At 47.0% G+C, this 12,400-nt stretch overlaps 1 protein-coding gene across 1 annotated transcript; it reads left to right on the top strand.

Moving 5' to 3' along the window:
- The first annotated feature begins 9,627 nt into the window (after window positions 1-9,627).
- LOC115242246 lies at window positions 9,628-10,410 on the top strand. The gene has a single exon (XM_029818390.1). It carries the CDS (start codon window positions 9,628-9,630, stop codon window positions 10,408-10,410), a length of 783 nt encoding a protein of 260 aa, XP_029674250.1.
- Window positions 10,411-12,400: the final 1,990 nt, after the last annotated feature.

Below are 12,400 nucleotides of genomic sequence, written 5' to 3'. Positions count from 1 at the left end.
AGAAATTTTAGAAAAATTTATGCGAAAACGCAAAACAAGATATAAAAGAAAACAAGAAGTTGAAAATTATAATTTGCATAATTGTCTAACAATCTCCGAAGAAAAAGGAAAGAATCGACCCGCCGAAATCATAGAATCATTGCGATTAGAACATTTAAATGAAGCAGAGAGAAAAAGCATTATAAAATTAATAACGGACAGTCAAGATCGATTTCATATTCCTGGAGAAAAATTAACCGCAACTCACGTATTACAACATCGAATACCTACTACAGATGACCAACCAATAAACACTCGTCAGTATCGATTTCCGCAAATTCATAAAGAGGAAATAAACAAGCAGGTAGAAGAACTGTTAGAAGGAGGAATTGTAAAACACTCACAATCGCCATATAATACGCCTATATGGATTGTACCTAAGAAAGAAGACTCCAAAGGAAATAAACGATGGAGAATGGTATTAGATTTTCGCGCTTTAAATGATAAAACTATCGGAGATGCATATCCTTTACCAAATATCGTTGATATATTAGACCAATTAGGAGGAGCTCGATATTTTTCAGTATGCGATTTAGCATCTGGATTTCATCAAATAAAAATGAACCGCGAAGATGGTCATAAAACAGCTTTCACTACTCCTTTTGGACATTACGAATTTGATCGAATGCCGTTCGGTCTAAAAAATGCTCCGGCTACTTTCCAGCGCCTAATGGACTTAGTGTTAACTGGGTTACAAGGCAAAGAATTATTTGTTTATATGGACGATATTGTTATCTATGCAACGTCTTTAGAAGAACACGAAAGAAAATATAACGCTTTAATGGAACGTCTTCGAGAAGCTAATTTAAAATTACAGCCAGACAAATGCGAATTTTTGAAAACAGAAGTAACTTATCTGGGACATGTAATCAGTAAAGACGGAGTAAAACCAGATCCAAATAAATTAGAAGCAGTACAACGGTTTCCAAGACCTAAAACACCTAAAAACATTAAACAATTTTTAGGACTTGCAGGATATTACAGACGCTTTATACCGAATTTTTCAAAATTCGCCATACCATTAACAAATTTATTAAAAAACGACACCCGCTTCGAGTGGACATCTGTGCAGGAAGAATCTTTTGAAATTTTAAAACAAAAACTATGCGAAGAACCAATACTGCAATACCCAGATTTTTCTAAACCATTCATTTTAACGACCGATGCATCTGGAATAGCCGTTGGAGGAATATTATCACAAGGAGAGATAAATAAAGACCTACCGATAGCATACGCCTCACGAACCTTAACAGATAATGAATTAAAATACGATACATATGAAAAGGAAGCACTAGCTATTGTATATTGCGTTAAACATTTTCGACCATACTTATACGGAAGAAAATTCACTTTAGTTACAGACCATAAACCTTTGATGTGGTTTAAAAACGCACAAGACGCAAATATGCGAATACTTCGTTGGAGATTAAAATTAGCAGAATATGATTATGAGGTTGTATACAAAGCGGGAAAAACGAACGTTAACGCTGACGCATTATCAAGAAATCCTGTAAATATCAAAGAAATAGATTGTAAAATTATAAAAAACAAGAAACTTTTAAACCCGGATAACCCTAAAGATGCACAAGTAATTGCCGAATTACTAGAAAAATCCGATAGCGAAGAAGAAGAAGAGGAAGATGACGATTTCCATTTATATCTTTCCGATATCGAAGAAAGCGAAGGAATAATACCTGAAAGCGATTTATTAAATAACAATAACGATACTCTTCCATTTACACAAACAGAATTAAACGAACCAGATTATTTATCAATTACCGAAAAAGCTTTAATACACGATCCTCCTAAACAAAATAAAATTCAAACGAGAAGCCGAACTGCAAGGCAAAGTATTGAGCAAAATAAAATAATCAACGAATTGCATAGTGACGAGGGAGAGATCGAAGAAATCGAAGAAAGAAATGATCCGCCTGATAAAGATTCTGACAGTGAAAAGGAAGACGAAGAGGAAAACGAACAAAATATTATTAACAAAAATTTAAAATCAAGAAAAACGAAACCTGCATTTATTGAAAATAGAATAACTCATGGTAACGTTATAGACTCTCGGGAATTATTATTTTTACGAAAAGATAATATGGTATATTTTGTCGACACCCAGGGAAGACCTTTAGATTCAGGCTCACAAAAACTTTTCGAAAGAAAAGAGCTTCCAAATCTAGGATCCCTTGTTCTAGGAAAGGTTAAGGCCATAAAACATAAAAATCATTATCATGTGGCTTTACCTGTCAGCGAAGAACAACGAGAAGGCCCTACGGCTACTCTTAAACAAATTGTTAAAATCTTAACAGACTTACGGAAAATAACCGAAGATTTAAAATTAGAAACATTTAGTATTGCGAAAACTGAGTTTATTAATAATGTCCCATGGAATGATGTTAAACCACATATACAATCAATATTCACTGACGCCCCTACTAAAGTTATTATTTGTCACGGACTAATTAAGTATCCACCGAAAGATTTACGTTCCGTTATAATCAGTGAAATGCATTGCCTACCAACGGGAGGACACCGTGGAGTCACAAAAACTTACAACCGAATAAAACACAATTATTACTGGGAAAACTTGAAAGCAGATGTTCAACGGTACATACAACAATGTTTACAATGTCAACTGAAAAAACTTGTACGAGTCAAAACGAAACAACCAATGATAATCACGGATACACCAGGATCTTCTTTTGATAAAGTAGCCATGGATATCGTAGGCCCTTTGCCTAAAACCGAAAGAGGAAACGAATATATTTTAACATTACAAGATCAATTAACTAAATTTTGCATGGAAATACCATTACCGAATCAAACTTCCGAAACCATTGCAGAAGCTTTTGTAGATCGATTTATTTGCGTACTTGGAGCACCAAAAGCAATATTAACGGATCAAGGAAGGAATTTCCTTAGCGACTTAATAAAGAAAATAGCAAAATTATTTAAAATTCGCAAATTTTGCACAACAGATTTTCATCCTCAATCAAACGGATCATTAGAGAAATCACACCATGCATTAGGCGAATATTTGAAACAATATGCAAATGAACAAAAACAATGGGATAGATGGATTAGCCTTGCCATGTTTAATTATAATACGAGCGTACATGAAGCAACAAAGCACACTCCATATGAATTGGTTTTTGGAAAGATAGCACGTGTTCCATCGAACGAACTTTTACCTCCTGGGGATAAATTAGCAAATTTACGGCCGGGGAGTTCACCCTTGTAAACAAACCGGAGGCCGTCCCGTGAGGCAGACTTGGTCTGTCAACGGCAACCTAAGGGTAGAGCGGGTTTTTGGGGATTTTGTGGGGTGGGATTTCTCCCTGGCATACGGGGAAGGCCTCCTGTGATCTTTTAGGGCCATGGCGGTGGATCATACCGTCTTGGGCCTGGGAAGTAGGAGCCGTAATGTATGCCTAGAGGGTAGTGCCCCTCGAATCAAATGCACTCCTCGTAGTCCAAGTGCGTAACCGTGGTGAGGGACGCTGGCCGGGGCGAGGTTAATATCTCGGTCATGAACGGTGCCTCTGGGGCACATGTCCGAACCCCAGAGTATTTTAGGACTTACCCGGGTAAGGAGGCTCTGCCCGGGTGGACACCCCTTCCTACCACACTCGTGGGAACAAGATGGAGAACTTTAATACAAACACACAAAACATATCGATGGTGGAGGAGGATGCAAGTATGGGGGAAAGGTTAGGTGATGAACGGGATTCAAACCCTAGGGGTAAAATTCCGGTTATTACGCTGGAGAGAGTGGACTCGCTAACACCTGCGAGATCTACAACGAGCGGACGAGACGATCGGTCCGTGGCGTCGACGAAGTCATACGACTCGGAAGGATCGAGCGCGACTTTGTATGAGGAGGACGAATTCGGCCGAGAGATTAAGAAGGCCAGGAAACGTGGTAGACCAGTTACCACTGGCGACTACGAAAGGAAGAAGAGGAGGGACGCCTTAAGACGGGAGGAACAGAGAAGGGAGATGGAAAAAATCGAGGAACAAAGAATCCTCGACGACTCCTATGTCCCCCCGGAGACGAAAGCCAGCCTCAACATCCCTATCGTGGAGGACATTATGGAGGAACTCCGCGATGCCCCCACGCCGGACGTGTCGGCAAGGGCCCTCGAACACCTTCAAAGGGTCCACAGGGTCGCGGCGGTTTCAAAAAACTTCAAGGGCACATTTGTCAACCAGCTGAAAACAGCGGTTAACGTGGGGAAGGCCTGCGCCACAACCCTGGCCATAAGGGCACAGAATATAGGCGCACCGAAGGATGAAAAATCGGAGGCAGAGGATCTCAGCAAGCAGCTTAGGGCGATCCGTATGGAAAACCTTCGGCTGCAGAAGGAGGCGGAGCAGGCTAGGGAAAACCTGCGAATGGCGCTGGCGGACCAAAACGTAAACCAACCTAGCAAGAAGGTAAACACCTCAACCGTTCAGGATGACATGGAAACAGACTTCCCTGTGAATCAGGCTGAATGTGAGAACCCAGCGGTAACGAGGGTCACACTGCCTCCCAGGGAAAAATGGCCACAGGCGGTAAGATCTCCAATCAAGGGAATCCCTAAGGTCCTAGAGGACCGTGAAGATTCCCCAATTGGATTGCCGGTAATTGATCGCATCATTAGCAAACGGCTGGACAACCTGTTTAGCAAATGGAGCGAGAAGATGGAGCAAGCTCTTGGAAAGTTCATGGGGCAAATACCACAGCCAAAGGACCAGGGGGCTAACCCTCCTTTGCCAAAGAACAAGGCCACGGGAAAGGGAAAAGGAACAGGAAACGGGACCACAGCTCCCCATGTTCCCACCCCCCGTCGCTGTCAAAAGACAGCAACAAGGAGGTACTGAGGAGAGTGGCACCAGGCGTAAAGCAGTCCACCCCGTTCCCACCTCGGTGTCTGTCGTGAAACAGACACCAAGAGGTACTAAAGGAAGGGCCGACACCCTTGGGGCGCCTAATGGGGTCCCAGAAAGGAAGGGAGCAACATCTTCTGCCCCCCAAACTAAACACACGGATGCGCTACAGGATGCGCTACGTGGGCTACTGTGGTTTAGAAAGGGGGAAAGAAGATAGGGAAACAAAAGGTAGTGACCTCCAATAAGCCCGGCCCTGCCAGACCTGCCGCTGGCATGGCAGCGACGGATAAGACGGGGTCGGTACAGAAAAAAACGGAGCCCGGTGTAAAAATAAGGAAACTGCCGAAGACCGCGGCAGTCACGGTGACTTGCCCACCAGGGCAGTACGAGAAGACTATACTTGAGGCACGAAGCAAAATAAAGCTTTCGGACCTCAAGATAGATGGTCTCCGCACCAAAAGAGCGGTCACGGGTGCACTCATATATGAGATCGCGGGCGAGGATGGTAGGGCGAAGGTGGACGCTCTCGCAAACAAACTGCAAGAAATACTTGCAGACAAAGAAGGGGTAAAGATCGCAAGACCGACAAAGATGGGTGAGATTAGGCTGAGGGACCTGGACGACTCAACCAGTGCTGAGGATATTCTCCAGGCCATAATGGCCCTGGGGAAATATCAGAGCGCGGACATCAGCGTGGGCCCAATTAGGAAGTCGGGCAATGCACTTGGTTCGGCGTGGGCGAGATGCCCGCTAGAGGCAGCAAACGCCGCGATAAAGAAAGGTGCACTGCAGATAGGCTGGGCACTGGCGAGAGTGGAGGTACTCGAAGCAAGGCCCCTCCAATGCTTCCGGTGTCTTGAGGGAGGCCACGTAAGAGCAACCTGCACCAGTAGCATTGACCGAAGTGGCAGATGCTATAGATGTGGAGAGAACGGCCATCCAGCAAGGACCTGTATGGCGAAGCCTAAGTGCTCGGTATGCGCGGACCAGGGAAGGCCGCATGATCACCGCACTGGGAGTAAGAGCTGCCTACCGGCAAGAAGAAAAAAAGGGTCGAAAGGCAAAGCTTCGGCCGCACCAAAAACCAAGGTTGACCCAAATATTCTTGCCAACGCTGGCCCTTCTAGGATCAGAGTTGTGAGCAACGAGAAGGTGACGGAAAGTCAACCTCCCCTGGCACTGAGGAGGAACAGAAGAACGGAGATTCAAACATCTCAGAAAACGGCTGAAGGCGAAGCCCAGCCGATGGAGGTGGTGCCAAAGGCAGCACTGTCATACAGCAGCAATGACAACTAAGATCCTCCAGGCAAACCTCAACCACGCACGTCAGGCCCAGGACTTGTTCTTGCACAGCCTGATGGAACGTGGTTGTGGAATAGGTAAGGAAACTGCCGAAGACCGCGGCAGTCACGGTGACTTGCCCACCAGGGCAGTACGAGAAGACTATACTTGAGGCACGAAGCAAAATAAAGCTTTCGGACCTCAAGATAGATGGTCTCCGCACCAAAAGAGCGGTCACGGGTGCACTCATATATGAGATCGCGGGCGAGGATGGTAGGGCGAAGGTGGACGCTCTCGCAAACAAACTGCAAGAAATACTTGCAGACAAAGAAGGGGTAAAGATCGCAAGACCGACAAAGATGGGTGAGATTAGGCTGAGGGACCTGGACGACTCAACCAGTGCTGAGGATATTCTCCAGGCCATAATGGCCCTGGGGAAATATCAGAGCGCGGACATCAGCGTGGGCCCAATTAGGAAGTCGGGCAATGCACTTGGTTCGGCGTGGGCGAGATGCCCGCTAGAGGCAGCAAACGCCGCGATAAAGAAAGGTGCACTGCAGATAGGCTGGGCACTGGCGAGAGTGGAGGTACTCGAAGCAAGGCCCCTCCAATGCTTCCGGTGTCTTGAGGGAGGCCACGTAAGAGCAACCTGCACCAGTAGCATTGACCGAAGTGGCAGATGCTATAGATGTGGAGAGAACGGCCATCCAGCAAGGACCTGTATGGCGAAGCCTAAGTGCTCGGTATGCGCGGACCAGGGAAGGCCGCATGATCACCGCACTGGGAGTAAGAGCTGCCTACCGGCAAGAAGAAAAAAAGGGTCGAAAGGCAAAGCTTCGGCCGCACCAAAAACCAAGGTTGACCCAAATATTCTTGCCAACGCTGGCCCTTCTAGGATCAGAGTTGTGAGCAACGAGAAGGTGACGGAAAGTCAACCTCCCCTGGCACTGAGGAGGAACAGAAGAACGGAGATTCAAACATCTCAGAAAACGGCTGAAGGCGAAGCCCAGCCGATGGAGGTGGTGCCAAAGGCAGCACTGTCATACAGCAGCAATGACAACTAAGATCCTCCAGGCAAACCTCAACCACGCACGTCAGGCCCAGGACTTGTTCTTGCACAGCCTGATGGAACGTGGTTGTGGAATAGGTATTGCCGCAGAACCTTATTCAGTCCCAGACAACCATCCCTGCTGGGCTACTGACCAGGAAAAGTCTGTGGCAATAACGTGGATGGGAAATAAAAACTCCCCGCCAGGTTCCAGAATGGAGAGCGGAGATGGGTACGTGGCGGTGCAGTGGGGCCGGATATCGGTCATCGGGGTATACATCTCTCCAAACCTCAACCTAGCCACATTTGAGGATAGGCTAGAGAGCATAGGGGAGTGTGTTAACAGATGCCTCCCGCGACCTACCATAATAGCGGGGGACTTTAACGCAAAATCGGCCCTATGGGGTTCGTTGGTGAACAACCGTAGAGGCGGAATACTGGAGGACTGGGCAACAGCGTTGAACCTATGCATATTAAATGAGGGCATAAGGAGTACCTGCGTAAGACCGCAGGGAGAGTCTATCGTCGACCTGACGTGAGCGACTCCCTCTGCGGTCCACCTGGTAAGTGGATGGGAGGTGTTGGAAGAGGAGACGGCGTCTGACCACCTTTATATTGAGATGACGATTGCAGCCATCACTCCGGAAGTGCTCAGGCGCCGCCAAGCGGCGGGGGCACGTCCAAAGAAATGGACCCTTCAAAAGATGGATGAGGACCTCCTTAAGACCGCGATACTCTCGAGTACGTGGACAGGAGAGGACGATGAGGAGAGAGACATTGACTGGCAGGCCTCACGGTTGGAGGAAGTGCTAACAGAGATCTGTGATGCTGCAATGCCTCGCGCAAAGCCCTCCCCCCGGCGCGCCGCTTACTGGTGGTCAGACGAAATCGCATCGCTACGCAGAACATCGGTAAGGGCCAGAAGGGCCTACACTAGAGCCCGTCAAAGAAGGAGTGCCTCTGACGAAGAAGCAGAGGAAAGATACATGGAGTATCGGGTGGCTAGGGACGCCTTGGTAAAGGCCACAAGAGCGGCAAAGGCCAAGGCCTGGAACGAGCTCCTCCAGACCCTGGATGAAGACCCGTGGGGGCGTGCATATCGCATAGTTCTCAGTAAACTAAGGCACTGGGCGCCCCCTACGACAGAGGCAATGGACCCTGAGTTCCTGGACAACGTCCTCACCACGCTTTTCCCGACCAGGGACCCTGGAAACAATCCAGTCCCTGTGGTGGAGCAAGTAGAGTGGAGAGAAGAATTGGAGGTGTCTCCGGAGGAACTGAGAACTGCAGTAAAGAGACTGGGAACACGCAAAGCCCCAGGCCCAGACGGCATCCCAGGCAAAGTCATCGCCCTGGCCTCTGGAGAGCTTGGAGGACGAATCAGCCGGATTTACACTGATTGCCTCAGATACGGACGTTTCCCGACTAACTGGAAAGAAGCAAAGATAGTACTCCTTCCAAAGCCGGGCAAACCGGCGGACTCTCCCTCTTGAACGAAACGGGAAAGATGCTGGAAAGGATCGTTGCGGACCGTCTCGTCCAGCATCTGTCCGGGGAGGGCCCCGATCTAAGTGAAGGCCAATATGGATTCCGGCGGGCGAGGTCAACAGTAGATGCTATCCTACGCGTCCGAACAATGTCGGAGGCCATTATAGCGGACGGGGGAGTGGCAATGGCGGTATCCCTAGATATCGCCAATGCCTTTAACTCACTCCCCTGGGAAAGGGTTGGTAGCGCACTCCAATATCACAGAGTTCCCCCGTACTTGGTAGCGGTGATAGGGGACTACTTCCGCGACAGGAGGATAACGTATGTTGACCGAGAGGCTATAACGCAGGAAAGGGATATGACATGCGGGGTTCCACAGGGATCTGTCTTGGGCCCGCTACTGTGGAATCTTGCATTCGATGTGGTGCTGAGAACAGCACTTCCCCCCGGCTGTAGTGTAGTCTGTTATGCAGACGACACACTAATATTATCCGGGTGAATAGCTGGGAGGAAGCAGCTGCGGCTGCCAACGTGGCCCCGGCTTGTGCCGTGAAAACCATCTCAGGGATGGGGCTCCGGGTGGCGCCCCACAAAACCGAAGCAGTCTATATGCATGACGGCTCTTGTGGGGCCCCACCAGTGGCTCACATTGTTGTGGAGGAACCCGAGTTATGGTGGGGGACCATATTAGATACCTGGGCCTACACATCGACGGCACATAGAGCTTCACCGAGCACTTTACTCGGCTGGCCCCTAAAGTGAACGGTGTAGCAGCAGCCCTCAGAAGGCTGTTACCAAACATTGGAGGGCCTGGCGGACACACCCGCCGATTATATACAGCCACTGTGCATGCAGTGGCAACGTATGGGGCCCCTGTGTGGGCTGGGAGTGCGATGGCCGTTCGTAGCAACAAACAGCTCATGCGCCAGGTGCAGCGGCGGATGGCCATCGAAGTTGCACGGGCATACAGAACGGTGGCGTACGAGGCGGTGCTGATCCTGGCAGGAATTCCCCCCTTCGAACTTCTGGCTCAGATGTACGCTGAGGTCTATCAGCGTACAAAGAGGCTCAGAGAGGGGGGAACTATAATTATTGACAAGATCAGAGTCCTGCTAAGGAAACAAGCTTGGCAAGCCCTCATCATTAAATGGCAAAGGCGCCTCTATGATGAGAACCTTGCTGGGCAGAGAGTGGTCGCCGCCATCAGGCCCCTCCTAAACGAATGGCTGGAAGTGCAGAGGATGAGGGGGACTTTCCACACGACGCAGGATTTTTCGGGGCATGGATGCTTCGGCGATTACTTATGCCGAATAGGTAAGGAGGAGACTGCTAGATGTCACCATTGTGATGGAGAACGTGACTCGGCGCAGCACACTCTACAACACTGTCCTGCCTGGACGGAGCAGCGCCGAATCCTAGTTCAGGATATCGGAAGTAATGACCTATCCCTATCGGCCATTATCCCGATAATGGTCGAGAGGGAAGAAGCATGGAGGGCATTCGCCTCCTTTTGTGGCGTTATAATGTCACAGAAGGAGGCGGATGAAAGGATTCGCCGGGGAGAACAGCCTGCAGAAGGCCAGCCAAGAGCAAGGAGGGCGGGCACTATGGGTCCCCCGGATAGACGCGTAGCCGTTAGAAGGGTTACCCGTAGAAATCACACGGGCGTGGGATAACAATATCCTCAGGATATTAAGGGAGGAAGGCCTGGGGGGATGGGGGGTCGTGCTCACCACTGTAGCAAAGTCATCTGACATGGCTGCAGATGTGGATGCGACCCGACATCCCCCTTTACGGGCAAAAAGAACACGGCATAAATTGTAACTTTCAAAAACAAATTAATATTATTGATTCTCTAATAAATCAAATTGATTCGCGTTTCAGAGATTTTGAAACGCTACGGAAAGATTTAATACTTTTTGAGAATCCTCTCACTGTGCAAATCGAGGAACAAAGCCTAGAATTTCAGGTTCACTATAAGAATATTTAAAAATGTTTATTTTTAAAAAACATTTTCTCTCTTTGCTATAAATCAAGTTTACAAAAAATTTTATTTAAGAACTTTTTTCTTTAACTTATACTTATTTTAATTTTTTCATGTTATCCATCGATCTTTTTTAAGGGCATGTTTTCGTAATGAAAACATGACCTCCTTAAAATGAAGGCTGGAATATATGATGTTGGTTTTTTAATCTTTCTCAATCTTTTTATATCATCCACTCTTTATTTTAAGGGCATGTCTTCGTAACAAAAACATGACTTCCTCAAAATGAAGGCTGGAATATAATGTTGTTTTTTTATTTTTCTTAATCTTTGGATATCATCCACTCTTTATTTTAAGGATATCTCTTCGTAACGAAAACATTACTTCCTCAAAATAAAGATTAAAGCGATACATCATTATCCTCGCTGATGCGCGTTAGTTCATCTAAAATCTCTGTGGATATATCATCTCTAGTAGAATCGTGCAAACGACCTAGAATATCAAATTAAAATTTTGAAATTTTGATCCAAATTGGTTTTCGGTTTTTTTGCTTCCTTTTTCGTTTTTATATTATATCTTATCATTTTAGATTAAACTGTTAAATACATATGTTATCCTGCAATAAATAAAGAAATAATGACTGAGTATTGTTTGAACATGTCTCGATTGGACACAATCGAATACGATTTATATGTGAAAAATCCTAATAAATATCGGTCACTATCTGCCAATCGATAACATGAAAAAAATTTCGGTTTTTTTTGCTTCCTTTTTCGTTTTTATATTATATCTTATGATATAAAATATTGTTTTCCTATCAAGCCACATATTTAATTATTTTCTAGTCTTTTATATCTTTTAGTGGAATAGGCCTACTGGGGAAAAAAAAAAACCACTTTAAAAAAAAACGCATCGCAATAGTACCTCATGGGTGATGTGTAAAGCTATTATAAAATTGTAATTATATATATTGTGACGTAACGTTTTTGGGACGTCCGTCACAAGGGTCGAATGACCCGATCGGGGGCGGTTTTTCGGAGGCCTGCGTCCTCTCTATTTAGAGAGAGAGCGGCCCAATCGTCAGATCGACGAGATCTGACTTTTGGTTAGTAATAGTTATCGCAAATGTAAGCTCGAGATGAGCCCGCGAGTTGGCTGCCGGCACGAGATCGAGCGGCGGGATCCCATCCGGCGGAAGGAAAGGAAGAGAGAAGAGCGACGGCCGAGAGCGGGAGTCCAGGACACCCGGGAAACAGGAGACGTCAGGTCGTAGTTGTCTAATATTAAAAACATTTTATATGGCGGACAAACATTGCTGCCGATAAATTTATATTTCTTATTGCAGGAAAGGAGCGCGGAGGGCCGGAATAATCCGGCCAAAGGGGCGGCCACTCCACCCGCACGAAGCGAGGGAGTCCCAAGGACGGAGCGGCGAGCGGACTCTCAATCCGGAACCTATCCAACCAGATAGGAAAGAGAGCCGATCGGGCGCAGCCGTAAGCCCGCACCTTTAAGCCGAACAACAGAAAATTTTGGGAAACTCCGAGGCGATGAACCCACCAGCACGGCCGTGATGACAACAAGGATCGCAAGGATCGCAGGACGGCCCTGCGTAATGCGAAAGCGCCACAAGTGGCGCGATAGCGATTTATCGCGCCGGCGTGTCTCCTGCAGGACTCTCG

Source organism: Formica exsecta, unplaced genomic scaffold (genome assembly GCF_003651465.1).
Source record: "Formica exsecta isolate Colony F162 unplaced genomic scaffold, ASM365146v1 scaffold585, whole genome shotgun sequence".
Taxonomy (NCBI): domain Eukaryota; kingdom Metazoa; phylum Arthropoda; class Insecta; order Hymenoptera; family Formicidae; genus Formica; species Formica exsecta.
Note: the sequence above shows the minus strand (reverse complement) of the source record. Positions and strands in the feature narration are given on the sequence as shown.